General features: G+C 42.2%; 1 protein-coding gene across 2 annotated transcripts in view; it reads right to left on the bottom strand.

Annotated features, from left to right (window-relative positions):
* LOC112265114 (latent-transforming growth factor beta-binding protein 4) overlaps window positions 1-13,794 on the bottom strand; it is a 74,689-nt gene extending 60,895 nt beyond the window's left edge. For both annotated transcript variants that reach the window (XM_024442161.2, XM_024442162.2), the window contains exons 1-3: window positions 13,288-13,794; window positions 9,572-9,642; window positions 3,937-4,222 (exon numbers count right to left, since the gene is read on the bottom strand). In XM_024442161.2, coding sequence (XP_024297929.1) covers window positions 3,937-4,222; window positions 9,572-9,642; window positions 13,288-13,574 — 644 coding nt within the window. In that variant the 5' untranslated portion in view covers window positions 13,575-13,794. The remainder of the gene's footprint in view (window positions 1-3,936; window positions 4,223-9,571; window positions 9,643-13,287) is intronic.
* Between the last annotated feature and the right edge of the window lie 3,251 nt (window positions 13,795-17,045).

The raw sequence follows: 17,045 nt of genomic DNA, 5'->3' as shown, positions 1-17,045 counted from the left end.
TGTCTGCAGGTATTTACTTAAAAATTAGATACAAATATGACAATTTATTGAAAAACTTCAAAGACAAAAAATTGACAGGATGGAAAAATCATCCCGTGGCTATTTCCAAATACCCCGGTATACAATATATATGGTATACGGCCCAAGACTACTCACTACTATCTCAAGTGCTGACCCTTGAAAAACATTGTTTTTGTAAAATTAAGCCTTGTTTGACAAACTCCAGTGAACCAATAGATTATACGTCCCTTGTGGAAATACAAATAAAAAACTAAGTGAATCACTAACATGCTGAACAAACCACTTGCGTTGCACGTGCGAGTGTTGCAAAATCAATTTACACATGTTATTCAATCATTTCCTCTAAGCTGCTTGTGGGAGTCTACGTAGCCACGCGCTAAAATACAATTTGAATGTTTCATGTGTGTTTTGACCTGTCCCCAAATGAATATAGTTGGTTCACAGTTGGTTTTGGTATTTTAACCTGCGTGTCATGAACCTCTCTGGTGAAGATAGACAAAATCAACTGTGCGCGAAAGGAGCCAGTTTGGTCAGCCATGTAAGAATCTCTCGTAGTAGAGACACTTGACCGTTGAAGTTGGAAATGTTTTGGTGATAGCATCATTTCGATATTCCCCAGCTGAACATGTAGCCCTGACCTGCACTTGACCGACCATAACTTGTGTGTGTTTGTGTGTGGGGGGGGGGGACAGAACTTGAAACAAACATCCAACATCAAACAGCTGCAGCGGAGGTGCATAGTGAGAGTATGGATAAAGCCAGTGTTCTTCATTACAGGGAGGAGTGTGGTGAATGAAAACCAAACAAATGGTAGGCCAGTTCATTCAAGCCTGGGAAATCATAATTGGGGTGACAGACCTCAGTCTGTTACAGGCTCCACCATACCAAGTTAATACATTCTCCTCCCATGTTTACTTAATAAAGATATCCACCAAATCCCTATGTTTTGATACGATCACTGTTTACTTAACACACCACTCATGTCTTGCGCAATGCCGTCCCCAGGTTACAGCACTTTTTTTTTTTTGACAGCTCGCAGTTCGGCATCAATTCAGATGCCTATAACATTCTGTGGAATTCTGAGAGAGTGCACTGTGCCTGTAGACAGGGTGATCTTACACAGAGTCCATCTGTGTCCGAGCCACGAGTACAGCACTGCATGGGCCTGTTAGGAGTATTCACCTACACTACATTATGCATTTACCTTCTGTTGAGTACCACGGACCTGGTGAATCAGTGACCCAAGATATTTACTTAGTTACAGTTTAGCATTAGCATCGTTGAGTGAAAAACAATGAGAATCGTTGGAGTAGGAACCCTTTAAGAGTGTTCCAAAAAGCTTGCCTAAATCAACTCAGAGTAACTTGAAACCAAGTTGGAGCAACGTGCCACCATAAGAGGTTTAAAAGCTTTGGACAGTGAATTTGTTTACCTAAAAACATTGTGAAACTATTTGGACACGTCGCTAAAAGTCAATCTAATAACCTGATCCAAGGGTGTTGTTGCTGGGCAGAATCATTAAGAGACCAGAGAATAGAGATAAGGAGAAGTCAAACTATGCAGAGGCATTGGGGTCATACTCTAAGAAGAAATAGGGTTTATGTCTAACTGTCTCGGGACCAGACTAAACCTAGATGAGTGTGCGAGTGTCCGTGTGTGATGACAGGGAGCCGGCCTGGTGGTCTGAGGCATTTAACTTGACTTAGACTGGACAGCAAACAGAGCAGAGATAGATGGTCAATGGACAGTGGTTGTACCTATTCCATCAATCTGACCGACAGCAGCACAGTGTAGGAGATTACATGTAATCCTGTAGAATGGCCATAGTAATGCATACATACTGTACATTATCAGACTGCTTTGGTTCACAGTAAACACAAACGTGCTTCCCATTCCATGGTTCGAGTCAAAGCAGTGTACTAATGCCCCCACATGGTCTGCGTCCCAAAATGGCTCCCTATGTAGTGCACTACTTTTGACCAGGGGCCATAGGGCTATGGTCAAAGATAGTGCACTACACAGGGAATAGGGTGTCATTTGGGACACAGTCACAGAGACGTGATTAGTTTAAATCCAACATACTGTGGTGTTGAAGCCTGCCGAGATCAAACTGTTTACATGGATGAGGAAGCAGGGTTAGTGAAATGTGAACTCAGGAATGAGACGAGGAGCAGAGCCAAAGACGAGAGAAAACGCTCCGTCCTTTCCAAGACACATTAAATCACTGCTGGGCTTAACTTCTCCACTGTGTTTTTTTCGTCTCCAGAAGACATGGTTTTATTGTACGCAGACACAAGGTTCAAATGAAACAACGCTCCCTTAAATCTTTTTGAAAGACTGCTTTGTTTGTAGTGATGCATGTGACATAGGGTGGTGATGCTCTAGCTTTGGTTTGCCACAACAATAGAATACACAAAATCAAGTAGTAGTCACAAAGACATGTATTATGTTGTAAATTTCAACAGACCGTGTAAAAATGTTTTTTTTTAAAGAAAAAAACTATGTTGAGGTCGTCACTGCAACAACATACAATTTCACCATCAACATCATCAGAAACGATTACGGTGATTTAGTCCAAATTCCCACAGAGCTGGACGCCTCAGGCCCTCCAGTGGATCTCTCTTTTGCAGACAGTGTTTTTGCTGCGTTTGTGAATGAGTAGCAGTGGCTGCTGGGGGTTGTAAAGGGAAACTCTGTTGTCTTCATTAGTCCTCATTGGAGACAGCCTGTACGCAGCTAAGGGAAATGTTCCTCAACTAAAGGAAACAGCTAGACTGTAAGTGACTGGCTTCAGTAGAGTTAGTGTTAATGCTATAAAGTTCTCCCTTGCACTACATGTCTTGCAGGGTATGCTGAATCACTACACGAGGCAGTATGGTGTATACATTAAATAACTAACATTGCAGTATGGTATACAATAAATAACATGATGATTTTTTTGGTATTTTTAACCAAATTTCAACAACGCAACAAGACGACTTGAAGAGAATAACATGAATAACTATTGAAGCCTTTCTTAAACTATGGGTTCGCGACCCAAAAGGGTGCATGTTTTTATGAGCATGGTCCCAGGAAAACAGAATGTCTTATTTGGGTGAAAAAGGTGAAGAACCCTTGAACTATTATATGAATGATAAACATTAAAAGTTTCCAACAGCAGTCGTCCACCAACAACTTTCACATTTTGGCAAAAGACTTACGGAGACTAAAAGCTTTCTTTTTCATTTCAGAGCATAAATATACAGTATATTATTTTCACAGGTAATCCTCTCGCATGACTTCAAGGGCTGTTTGGTCTCTTTACATGACTCACTCTGACCATTGTCTGCATAATTAACGGTTTTGAAAATAAAATCCTAGGACCCCTTGTAAAAACCACATCTCTTTACACACGCACATACACACACACTGGCTCCATTTGCAGTACAGTATTAGTTCCACTATTATTTACAGTAGATTTTATTTGGAGAACAGTTCCACCTGCTGACTATCCTAGGTAACTTCACTCCACAGTCAATTTTAATAGAAGCTTTCTTTCACATTCCACAAATTTAAGGGTTACCTCTTTATCAGTTGAGGCCGAAAAATATTGTCATAAGTCTTATATTTTATACTGTACTCTATCTTTACCCCTAGGCTGGCACTGAGCTAACCCTTTCTACCATTTGGCAAGGTGCCCTGATCCCAACACCTGCACTGCATCAGCTGGACCAAACTAAGCGCTACAGACACTGACTCTGCACCTGTGGCCCACATGCTGGACTAACCCAGGCCTTTGACTGGAGACTGGCACATCAAAGCCAGCAAACTGAGAGGAGGAAGAGGAAATGGAGGAGTAGAGAAGGGACTAAATGGCACAAGCTGGTGATGCAGTAAATCAAGGCAGTGCACAGTAAACAGAAGTCAAAAACTCACGTAAGAGGTTTCCAGCGCACAGTGCTGACTGGTGTCCCCTCTGTCCTCCATGCAGCTGTGGTCTCAGTGGGCACTGGGGTGGTGTTGGGGATGACGGTGGTTGGTGAGAGGGTGGTGGTGGTGCTGACCATGGGGCTGGTGGGGCGCAGGAAGGCCCAGGGTAGGCCTACGAGGCCATAGGTCACGCTTGCAAACTCACAGCGTGCCCCGTAGAAGCCCGTTCGGCATTCACAGATGTTGGGCTGCCTGCACACGGCTCCGTTGTGGCAACGTGGAAGGCATCTTGCTTCAAGTAGGGGGAGAGAGAGGAGAAGGTTCATAAAACCAGAACAGTGGACTGTGGTTGAGAGGGCTAAGATGCTAGAGCAGAAAAACCGTAAGAGGATAACTGCTTCGACCACTTTGTGCGGCACATTTTACTATCTCAATAAAAACTCAGTAGGACAAACAGCTTAATGTGGACTGTAACTTAAACAAGAAAAACAGCCAATGGTGGAACGGTCAAGATTTCACTCCCCTGAAATGAACTAAGGAATGAAAAAAAGAGGAGAGGAGGGCGAGAGCCATGGTCCTGGATACAGGGAGGGGGTATTCATGCATACACGATGCAGGCCCCCCCACCCCCGGTCCCAGGCTCTTGGTTTCTCCCATCATCCCTGGCTGGGCGCCATTGTGCCCGGGTCGAACCCCCTGGAGGGCTCCACTAATGGCCCATTGGACACAGACAACAACAGCGTATCCCAAACCCAGCAGCTTACCACAAATCTCCTGACCGCCTCCATGAATATCAACAGCGATGGGCACCGCTTACTGACATTTTTTTCAGGGGTTGTGCACGGAAACCCTTTTTATCCGTGGCTTTTTCGCACGAAGGCTAGCACAATGTGACCAACCAGAAGTGAGGCTCAAAGTGCACAGTGGACTGAATCTAACGAAGGGCTCTATTCAATCAGATTGGCTTCAGGCGACATCCACATAGCGGCTGTTTTGGTGGTGCTGGACGTGGAACTGCGTAAGGGCTGCCAAAAGCACGAGCGGCGTTATACATAATGCGGACATTGTCATTGGCTGTACTGAGTCACATTACAGTTTTGTTTTCAATTGCTGACAAGCATCGGTCAATACTGAAGCCACTTTTTCCAAAACTCTTCATACAGTCTGCATTATCAACATGCATCTTGGCCAAACAGTTAATCTCACCTCCAAAACTCACTCAGACCACCAAAACACTTCATACATGTCTCAGAATAAGCTCGTTCGACCAGAACACTGGCAACAATTCTCACTCAGAAAGCGTACATTATCACTCATAACACACTGACCTAAAAAACACTAACAACAGGGAGCATTACATAAATGATGAACTCTTTGAAGTTTGAATGATTTTTCACATAAATCAGCATTTCATTATAGAATAAGAATAACACCTTTTCACTTTATTGATTGTACTAAAATATATGTGTAACAAGAATGAATAATACATGCAGCAATTTGCTTCAATAACCTTTATTTTTTTCTATATCTTTGCATGTAGTAATTTACTTGTGAAAAACAAAAGGTTGAAACAAAAAACTCCTGAAATTCCAGGGCTGCAATAATAATTACAACACCAAAAAACATAATCAACATGTGTAGTATAATCACTCATACTGTAGAGTACTGTGAGGGTTCTAGTTCTCATCAACATGTATAGTATAATCACTCATACTGTAGAGTACTGTGAGGGTTCTAGTTCTCATCAACATGTGTAGTATAATCACTCATATTGTAGAGTACTGTGAGGGTTCTAGTTCTCATCAACATGTATAGTATAATCACTCATACTGTACAGTACTGTGAGGGTTCTAGTTCTCATCAACATGTGTAGTATAATCACTCATATTGTAGAGTACTGTGAGGGTTCTAGTTCTCATCAACATGTGTAGTATAATCACTCATACTTCTCAGTACTGTGAGGTTCTAGTTCTCATCCACATGTATAGTATAATCACTCATACTGTAGAGTACTGTGAGGGTTCTAGTTCTCATCAACATGTGTAGTATAATCACTCATATTGTAGAGTACTGTGAGGGTTCTAGTTCTCATCAACATGTATAGTATAATCACTCATACTGTAGAGTACTGTGAGGGTTCTAGTTCTCATCAACATGTGTAGTATAATCACTCATATTGTAGAGTACTGTGAGGGTTCTAGTTCTCATCAACATGTGTAGTATAATCACTCATATTGTAGAGTACTGTGAGGGTTCTAGTTCTCATCAACATGTGTAGTATAATCACTCATATTGTAGAGTACTGTGAGGGTTCTAGTTCTCATCAACATGTGTAGTATAATCACTCATATTGTAGAGTACTGTGAGGGTTCTAGTTCTCATCAACATGTGTAGTATAATTACTCATACTGTCCAGTACTGTGAGGGTTCTAGTTCTCATCAACATGTGTAGTATAATCACTCATACTTCTCAGTACTGTGAGGTTCTAGTTCTCATCCACATGTATAGTATAATCACTCATACTGTAGAGTACTGTGAGGGTTCTAGTTCTCCCTCTCTCCTGCATTTGGCCACAAGTTCTCATCAACATCACATCTTATGTCTTCTCTGGCGATGCATCTTGGAAAGTATCTTCTGGAAAGTCTAATTCAACCGTGCCACTCTACTTTCTCCACCAACCGGTCTTCCTTGATCCATGTTTCCAAACTAAATCATTCCGAAGCCATCCTCTTTTGTCTGTTTGTTAAAGAGACTAAAAACAGGACACTTGGGTCGGCTTTCAGCTGAAATTGCAATCAGCTGTGTTTGGAATGATTAAATATTCTGCTAAAATGTTCTATATGTTTCAATCTGGTTACAGCAGAAATGCAATACATTTGCCATCATTCTGTTTTGAATGTGTTTTTAACAGTTTTGGAAACAATGTGTTTGTATTTGAAAACATGTGCTGCAAATATATAGTTTTTTAGGTGGTGGAGTATGAATGAGAACAGAGTTCATGGATTTTGGAGAATGTGATCATTGAATGCATTTTGTGTGAAAGCAATGAGAAATGATTCACAGTTTGGTCCACATACACTTCTGTTTTTCTGACTATGTGAAGAGTTTTGACATTGTGACTTCAGTTTTGACCAATACATGTTAGCAATTGAAAAAAACGAAGAGAAATCCCATGCAGCACTGCTTACAAATGTGAACACTGGAATGTGAGAATGAATCTACACCTCGATTAGGATTATAGAAATCCTCAATATTTTGTTTAATGATTTTCAATTTGAGGGTCATATTTCGATATAGCCTACACTTTCTCATTCTGAACTTCTAACACCAGTGGGACAGGTGTGGTTTCATGACAAAGATCAGAAGAGCAGCTGCTCACCGATTTGACAGCTCCAACGCAGTTCCACCGCCAACAACACCAAAACATTGGCTATGTGGGTGTCGGCCATCGCCGGTTAACGCTTGATCTGATTGAATCTAGGCCTAAATCTGCTTCCACTTCAGAGTCGCCTTTTCAGTGTGGCTTTTATATTTGATCAATACACCTTAGAGGGGGAAAGGAAGTATGGGAGTATATTTGTGTGTGTGCATGCCTGCGTGTGTGTGCCTCTGTGGGTGCATGCATGAATGTGTGTGAGTGAGTGTGAGTTTCGCAGTGAGTTTGTGCTTCTTGACCATGTGCAGAGCCGTGCTATGCAGGAATGCTGAGCCAGGTTGTTTTGACATGACACTGGCCCTTTAAATCCTCTGGGTCAAGGGGTTGGATCAAGTAAAGGTGTCCAATCCCTGTCGACAAGGTTTATGGAGGTGTGGATTATAATGATTACACCACAGAGATGTGTTGGGAGACAGACATGAATAGGAGCTCTTCCTTTCTTAAAAGGTCCCGACCTCTTCTCTGTGTACAGCATGGTGTGTAGACAAAGTAGTGCTCGCATTGTGTGTAGACAAAGTGCCTCAGAGTTACATTGCTGATCTCGAATCAGTTATGCCTTTTAGATCATAATTAATATGATTATATGGGCGGGGGGGTATGATCCTAGATTATCACTCCTACTCTGAGACAATTTAAGAATATGGGCCCAGGCCTGTCAAGGGTTTAGCAAAAGGCCTGCTAGTCCAGGGTCAAGTCCAAGTTAGGCCATCATCACAGACCACTATGGCTGTGTTTGCACAGTCAGCCCAATTCTGATCTTTTTCCCATTAATTGGCCTTTTCAAATCATATCATTTTCAGAGCTTATCTGATTGGTCAAAAGACCAATTAGTGAAAAAAGGTCCGAATTGGGCTGCCTGTGTAAATGCAGCCTACGACAGACTCTTCAAGACCAGAGGTGCTCAACACTATCAACACATGACATATTCACTTTCATAACATATCGAAACATATCGATACCGGACGCTTTTTGCTACACACTGCAAGTCGAAAGGTGTCCTATCTTAATTTGATCAATCTGTTGTTGCAGAGAATTTTCCGGCGTAGCTGGAAATGCAAATTGTAGTGTGGTCGAGGTTTAAAAAGGTCAAATTAAGATAGTATATCTGTAAACTGTGTAGGTCTTGACCGGAATTCACATTTGCCATCCACACCCCCATCATAATCAGAAAATGATGATACAATGAAATCATACGTTCTCCAGATGTCTGGCTGAGTGAAATGGGAGGAAACACAGGTTGGACTGGGTTCTGCTGATGTTGGATGTGACATTACAACTTCCAGCTGGGTGGAGAGAACATTCCATTGTCCTATAGAGCCTGATTGATGCTCGCTCACTCCTTATTAAACCAACTACTGACAGCTTGCCATCTATATACAGTACAGTACTGGGAATAGATCAATCACAAGTACCATGATAGAGAGTTTTGTTATGTCATGTCCTCCAAAAATCTGAGGGGGCATAAAGTACGTGAAGATGGCTGGGGGGGTGGTCCGGAGGGGGGCTAGGCCTGAAACAGCTTTTTCCTGCAATCTAGAGCCATAATCATTAGGTTTAATTCTATGTAAATACAAATATGTATTTTTCTGCATATCTAAGCTTACCTCTTGAGCTGTCTGTATCCTCCTGACTGGTGGCTATTTTTTTATTTATTAAAGAAACTAGTATACTTATCTGCTCAAATCTGGGTCAAATAATAAAAGGAATGGCAGTCTTATTCAGAATATTTAGTTATTGCTCGCTTTTCTAAAGTCTACCAACCTTGCCAGCAGGCATGCCAGCTAAGATAGAGTAGCTAGCTTGTTTATAACTCACTTGATTGATAGCCTGAAATGGTAGCTAGTTATGAAGTTGGAACCTATCTGGGCTACCTTAACCCAACTTCATAAAATTGTTGGTGGTTAGTAGTATTACAGAGTTATTATATATATTTTGTTAACAGGACAAATCTGAGGGGGCACGTGCCCCTGTGCACCCTATGGGCAAGAAAACTCTGGTTGTCGTGGTGATATAAGGACAACCATCCCCTACTGTATAAGGTGGCTCCTTGCAACAAAAAATATTTATGCATGATATTCCATTATACGGTATGACGAGATCTTTATATAATATTTCCCCAACAATGTGGAACAACATTACACGTTATGGAAGGGCTGACAGTCCTGCTATGCTTGGAGAAAGGTCAGTGAACATGAGAATCTTACGTTTGGTGCATTTCTGAGTCTTGGGTGAAACGGTCCATCCGTGGCAGCACCTGTTTCCACATACGTTAGTCCTGCAGAGAGCAAGGGAGACAGACAGACAGACGACATATTAAAGATAGCAGAGTTTATAGGATCAGATCACTGCAGCAGTCAGGTGCAGATTGTGACCAGAAATTGGCCCTGGCATTTCTAACACACCGGACCATTTTTTTCCTTAAGGCCCCCACACGGGACCATTTTTTCCTTAAGGCCCCCACACTGGACCATTTTTTTCCTTAAGGCCCCCACACTGGACCATTTTTTTCCTTAAGGCCCCCACACTGGACCATTTTTTTCCTTAAGGCCCCCACACTGGACCATTTGTCCCCTCGAGGCCAGCACAACAGCCCATTTGTTCCTTGAGGCCAACATTATTAGCCAGATAACGATAATTTTGTGCAAAAAAATCCAAGTTAGACAGGCCCACAAAGCTAAAAATAGATCAGCCCATCTGGCATTTGCCCGAAATGCCAATGGCAATCCGCCCCTGGCAGCAGTTATGACAGTACATAGTTTAGGCTGTCATAAGTTAAGGTTACGCTTAAAGACAGGAACCCCACACACAGAAATCACAGACACTACTGCTTTATAACACAGTTCAAGTTAATTTGATCACAAAAGGATCTAAACATGGTCCTATTTTCACAACTTCCTGGATATTCATAAAAAACTACTTGGGGCCCCCAGAAATGTACTGTTGCTTCAGTGTGAAACAGTTAATACCTCCTTGTCTTTACACTTGCCTTTGGACGTAATAGATTCAGTTTGTTTAAAAGGGGAGCTATGAATATGAATGAGGGGCCATGGTGTGGTTGCCCTGGGTGAGAAGGGCCTCTGTCTGTCCTGTGCACAATGCATGACAGATATTGTGTTCCCACACTGGTCTGGCCGTATCTGTCTGTCTCTGGGCCAGCCACTTGCCCCCTCTGCTCCACAGATTGGGTAAACAAAACCGGATTAAGGGTCCTCTGCAGAGTCTCGTTTCTGGGGCACCCGCCTGTTTATCCAGGGGGCTTCTGGGAGAAGAGGCAATTAGCACGCCAACACAAGCCACGGTGACGACGCCCTCTTCAAAGTGACAGCTCAGCGTGACCCGCGCCACCGAGCTCCCCTTATACCTCCTTTGTGGGATTTGCTGATTAGTTACAGTTTTCTGGCTTTATTGTGTGTTTGCAAATAGTGGGCCAGGAGCCTCTTCCAAAAGGGTCTGACTGGGGGTCTGCAAAGTAGCAGAGGCAGGGCCCCTATTCAAACCCAGCAGTGAACTCACCCAGAGGAAGGTGAGCTTGTCTGGAGACTGAATGACTTTTGAACCCAACCCCAGGCCAAGGTGGAGGCTAATTCAGCAGATGTCACTGCCAAAACAGACTGTCAGACCATTGATGCGCCGGAATTACAACTATATCAACGCTAAATTGCGGATCTTTCAGTTTGGACACAATCCTGAAGACATTTTGTAAAGGTTTTTTTAAATTGACCAGCAACATCCAATCGATCTCAACAAAAGATGTGCAAACTTCCTAACCAAACCCAAACCCAAACAGGACTGTGACAGGCATATCATTGTTCTCTCAGACTGACAGTTTCCTTCAGTGCAGGTCTTGAGAACTGAACACCACCCGGGCTCTGCAAACTATGAAGACGGTTTTTAGATAGGAGCTAGTGGATGTGTGAACATTTGCACATGGCCTCATTCAACAGAGAGGGCATGGGTCACATGACGGAGGTCCTATATGACTAGGCACAGGGGAAGGGGTCAGCTGGCGATGGGATGAGTGCCGTTCATTCGGTGCGGCCAGCGCCTCTTCCTCCCTCGCGACCTGACAGCTGAATGCAGAGACCACTGAGACAAGGTGGAGGGGTTGCTTTCACCCCAAATAGGGAGTTGTCAGCAGCGGTGGTTGTGGAATGGAAAATTACTGGATGTTTTTTTGTCTCTAGTCGAGTCTTAACGCGGTGCTGACACTGCTCTAATACAGTAGAATAATCCCCAGCCCCTGTGTTTACAGAACTAAGTGGGACCTGTCATCTGGGTGGAGGAGCCACCCCATTAAGAGCCTGCATACTCACACTGCTCCCATCCACTGCCATAGGCTATCCATCTTTCTATCTTCAACCTTTTCTTCTGTAGACTGAGCACCGATTCTGAAGTGCCTGACTCTTAGACTTGGTCTTTCTATCCTCTCATCTTTGAGGACTTATTCAAAAAGGCTCAGACTGAATGCCGATTCTTTAGTTCTAGGGTCTCTCTACTCTGGAACAGGACTAATGTTCTGGAACACGAGAGACTCCAAGAGCTTCTGCATTGCGGCATGTGTTGCGTTAGGGCCTATAGCCTGCCGTACAGTACAAGCACATAATGCTGCAATGTTTCAGAGGAGCTCTGTGGCTGTGAATAAAAAGGCTCACACAAAGAGAGCCTTAGTTACACACAGTCACACTCTATAGGCTCACTGCAGCTCCGCCAAGTCAATTCATGCTCTTGTTCTAGCAGAGTTCAGGGATTTGTCCCACTTCCCTCCACTTCACCCCCGTGAGAAGATCAATAATATATTTTACCCTCTTAAATGACGTGGGGTGCTAAAGATCCTCATCAAAGAGGCTTTGAAGCGATGCCAGTTTCCGGGGAAGGTCGGTCCCTCACCTAAGCCCGGGTTGAACTGCTGAACCGCCACCCCAGGGCAGAGTAGAACCATGACAGTGTTTATTTTGGACATTTAGCCAGGCTCCTTCTGTGCATTGGGGCTAAGTAGAGCAGAGTGGGACTGTCATGGCCCCCAAAGAGAAATGGCCTGTTGGTGCTAAGTTAGTTGTGTGTACTAGTTGATCTCAATTAGTGAAATGTTTTTTCACTGACTGAAAACATATGAGTTGAGGCATCCAAATAAAGCAGTCTGGAAAATGGGAAGTAATGATTAATCCTGTTAATTGCTTAGAGAGCTTGTATCCTGTTTTACGCTCATGGTATGAGCAGAAGTACTGTAATGTACTAATGCAATGGGATAATCAAAATTCCTACCCTAGCTTTAAGGATCAACATTTCCTCTGCAGGTCAGGGGAATACTTCACCGGATGATGTGTTGAGTCTCTAATCTGGCCAGTTCAGAAAGTGGCAAACTCCATGAACTTTGCTGTGCATGAAGTGCCATTTCCCAGTCCTGTGTGATTTGACTTTGGGTCCATTTATCACTTGTTGTCATGCACTTTCATCAAAAGGTGCAGTCAAGTCACATATAACTTACATCGATAACTCTTATGTCAAATAGAAGAATTTCTCACAATCCAAGAGGGACTTGTGCAAACATACATACCTGTGTACATTTTTAGGATGGAATGACATTGGATTGTGGTCTACCATTTTGATGGATAATTGAAACAGATCACTTGAAGGAGGCTACCCATCTGAAAGAAATGTACTTTATAAGCACAAGTTATTGTTTTCTAGTAGCCTGACTTTCCAGAGGACAATAATTCGCAAGCCATTAGACAAAATAATAAACCCCCAAATGTGTACCGTCTTAATCAAAATGTTTATGAAACTATCAAACGACAAAAGGACACTGAAACATGGTCTGATTCTCTATACTATAGGCTACGTTATGTAGGCTATTGTAAAACACCTGCTTTTGACTGTCGGGCTCCGGAGTTGTAATCTACATTTATTACTGGCTACTCACCCATTTAACTGAAGTGTGACATTAGTTGCGTATTTCCAGTATTTCTTTCCATTAAAATGGTCCTGTTTCTGTTTTAATTTGGGTTTTGAAGTCGTCGTCATTCTCCACTGAGTCTGATAAACTTGATCATTCACGGTTGCGTGTTGGTACCTGCCCGCCGTTCGCCTCTGCATCTCGTGCCCTTTACGGGCTGAACGCCTCACTAGTGTCCCACATTTCGAAAATGTAAGATATACAAGAAATGTCACTCCAAGAACGAAAATGTTAGCATATCTCCTGCTTGACATCTTTAGAAGTATCTTCTGCGTTACAAATCGACCCTATAAATATTCCAAGTGCAACGGAATACCAGGAAATTGGTATTCAATAGGTGAGCCAAAACAAAACAATCATATACAATTTGAGCACATGTCTTAGTTTGGCCTATTTTTGCAAATGCAGTTAATAGGCTAGATCATTTACTTTTCAAATAGAAAATAAACTCGACTCTTCAGACTCCACTATTAGTTCTTGCATTATTCGGAGCCTACCCCATTAGAAAATGGTAAAGTCGGTTTAAAGTTCGCCTTAAAAACTTTGAGCCAATGGGATAGGAGTTCTAAAATATAAGGACAGCACAGCCAATCAGATATGTGTAGGACCAGCGCATAGACATGGAAATAGAGGGGTGACCACCACAGCCTACAGCAGAGTCTGCCCTGTGTCGAGGTTGCCAGCATCCTCGAGGACGTTTAACAATAATACAATTTGCAACAGCACACTCAAATAGTTTCAATAAGATTCAATAAGCAATTGATTTATTCATTTTAGTCATTTAGCAGACTTACAGGAACAATTAGGGTTAAATCAAATAAAGTGTTATTGGTAGCATACACATATTTTGCAGATGTTATCGCAGGTGCAGCGAAATGCTCGTGTTTCTGCAAAAATGCAGTAAAACCTAACAATACACACAGTGTCTGGAACATAAACAGATATGTTTGTGATGGTGTGTATATACATTATGGACAGTAAATTAATAGATCATGTGTGTATAGAAGTACATAGGATGAGCCTTGACTGGAATACAGTACTGTAATATTTGTATGAAGTAGGTAAAACGGTATGTAATCATTATGTGCCTTGCTCAAGAGCACATCAACAGATTTTTCACCTAGTCGGCTCAGCGATTCAAACCAGGAACCTTATGGTTTCTGCTCCAATATTCTTAACCACTATGCTACCTGCCACCCCATCATATGTTTTCTTTCTCAGTGGACCTTTATGATTTGCAACATGTATGCTATCATGCCTTGCAGTGATTACACATTAGAATGCATAACCTCTCCCTGTGCGTGTACTTTGCGTTCTGTCCTCTCCCTGTGTGTATACTTTGCGTGTGGATAAATAATCAATCTATGCTATTAAGGGCAGCAGTTTTCTGTCATGATGCATGGTGCACTGGAATGTAAACATACACAAACACCACCACCAAAAGGTTGAGCGCTGTCCCATTGATTCCAAGGATGCCTTATACCTCCTGGAAAAGGATGAGTTAATGAGAAGTTAAGGAAACCAAGTGTTGTTTTAGGTAAGATGTTTGACAGATCTCCATATTTGACTATGAAAGTTCATGGTTATAACAGTTCAATCTTTGCTCAGGCTGAGACAGATCGGTTGTATCTGAAATGTATTGAAAACCCCCCGAAGCAGAAGCATGTCTTCCACCATTGACTTTGTGCTATTGAATTTTAAATAGGACAACAATTTGCGAATGTACAGAGGTGAAGGGTATTGAAAAAGCCACTAGATGGCAGTAATGGTACAGATATGCAAAGTAATTGTGGCAAAGGACAGTTTCTGATTGTATAATTTTTCATGTTTGGTAAAGGTTCTGTTTCACCAGTAATGGCAAGCGAGACAGTAATCTGAAATACTTAAGTAATAAGATGACTGACATGTAAAATTGAATGACTCAACTGTCTTTGTTTTAGCCTAGTGTATGTTTTTTACGGAGTCGATATATTGCATTTTGCATGATGCAAATCTTAGCGTCATGATGATGTGGCAAGTGACACTTCGCTTCTTGAAAATTCTACATCTTGACAACTTGATTGCTGACATGCAAAACATTTTGGGAATGTATGAACAGTGGACTAATTCATATTTGAGTGGGTTTTTTCATTAACGTGAAACTGGGATGTAAATTAACGCCTAGGTACCAGAGAAATGACAATGATAAATACATCTTGCAGGGGGATAATTGAATATAGGATAAATGCCCATGAAACTATTCCGCATGGGGACATTCACGTTGCGGAGCAGTCAGAGACCGTCTCAACCCAGCCCTCAATCACATGGCCTCTCATAGTTTCCCTCTAGGTCTTGTTCAGATGCTTCGAGACTGGCTTAAAGTGTGAGTAAACATTTTAGGTATTGTAGAAAAGTCCAAATACACTGAGTGTATAAAACAGTAGGAACACCTGCTCTTTCCATGACAGAATGACCAGGTGAATCCAGATGAAAGCTATGATCCCTTATTGATGTCATTTGTTAAATCCACTTCAATCAGTGTAGAGGAAGGGGAGGAGACCGGTTAAAGAAGGAATTTTAATCCTTGAGACATGGATTGTGCATGTGTGCCATTCAGATGTTGAATGGTCAAGACAAAAGATTTAAGTGCCATTGAACGGGGTATGGTAGTAGTTTAAAAAAAAATCTGACACAGCGGTTGCATTAAGGAGAGGTATATCTATAATTGCCTTACATCTACATGTATGATGAGTATTTCTGTTGAATCGATGTGGCTAGGCAGAATCACTGGATGTTTTTGGAACTAGTGAACATAACACGCCAATGTAAACTCACATTTTTTTAAATATAAATATGAACTTTATCAAACAAAACATACATGTATTGTGTAACATGAAGTCCTATGAGTGTCATCTGATGAAGATCATCAAAGGTTAGTGATTAATTTGATCTCTTTGTGCTTTTTGTTACTCCTATCTTTGACTGGAAAAATGGCTGTTTATTCTGTGGCTTGGTGGTGACCTAACATAATCGTTTGTGGTGCTTTCGCTATAAAGCATATTTGAAATCAGACACTGGGGTGGGATTAACAACAAGATTACCTTTAAAACGGTATAAGATACATGTATGTTTGAGGAATTTTAATTATGAGATTTCTGTTGTTTTGAATTTGGCGCCCTGCACCTTCACTGGCTGTTGTCATATCAATCCCGTTAACGGGTTTGCAGCCATAAGAAGTTTTTAAGAACAAATTCTTATTTACAATGACGGCCTACCCCGGCCAAATCCTAATCCAGACGACATTGGGCCAATTGTGCGCCGCCCTATGGCACTCCCAATCACAGCCGGTTGTGATACAGCCTGGAATCGGACCAGGGTCTGTAGTGACACCTCTAGCACTGAGATGCAGTGCCTTAGACCGCTGCGACACTCAGGAGTGGGAAGCATTAGAGTCAACATGGGTCAGCATCCCTATGGAACGCTTTCGACACCTTGTAGTCCAAGCCCCGTTGAATTGAGGCTGTTCTGAGGGCAAAAGGAGTGCAAATAAGGTGTTCCTAATGTTTTGTACACTCAGGTTAGATAGGGAGGACCTCAGCCTGGCACACTATGGAGATAAAGTTTTTGCAGCATTAGAAACCTAAGACCCGGGCCTAAGTCTAAGCTTATCCCAGTTATCCCAGTATCCCAGTTCCCATTTGATGTGACATGTGACGGACATTGGACTAAATTAGGAAATTGGAGAG

This window comes from Oncorhynchus tshawytscha, linkage group LG13 (assembly GCF_018296145.1).
Source record: "Oncorhynchus tshawytscha isolate Ot180627B linkage group LG13, Otsh_v2.0, whole genome shotgun sequence".
Lineage (NCBI taxonomy): Eukaryota > Metazoa > Chordata > Actinopteri > Salmoniformes > Salmonidae > Oncorhynchus > Oncorhynchus tshawytscha.
The sequence above is the reverse complement of the archived record's forward strand: the minus strand, read 5'-3'. Positions and strand labels throughout refer to the sequence as shown.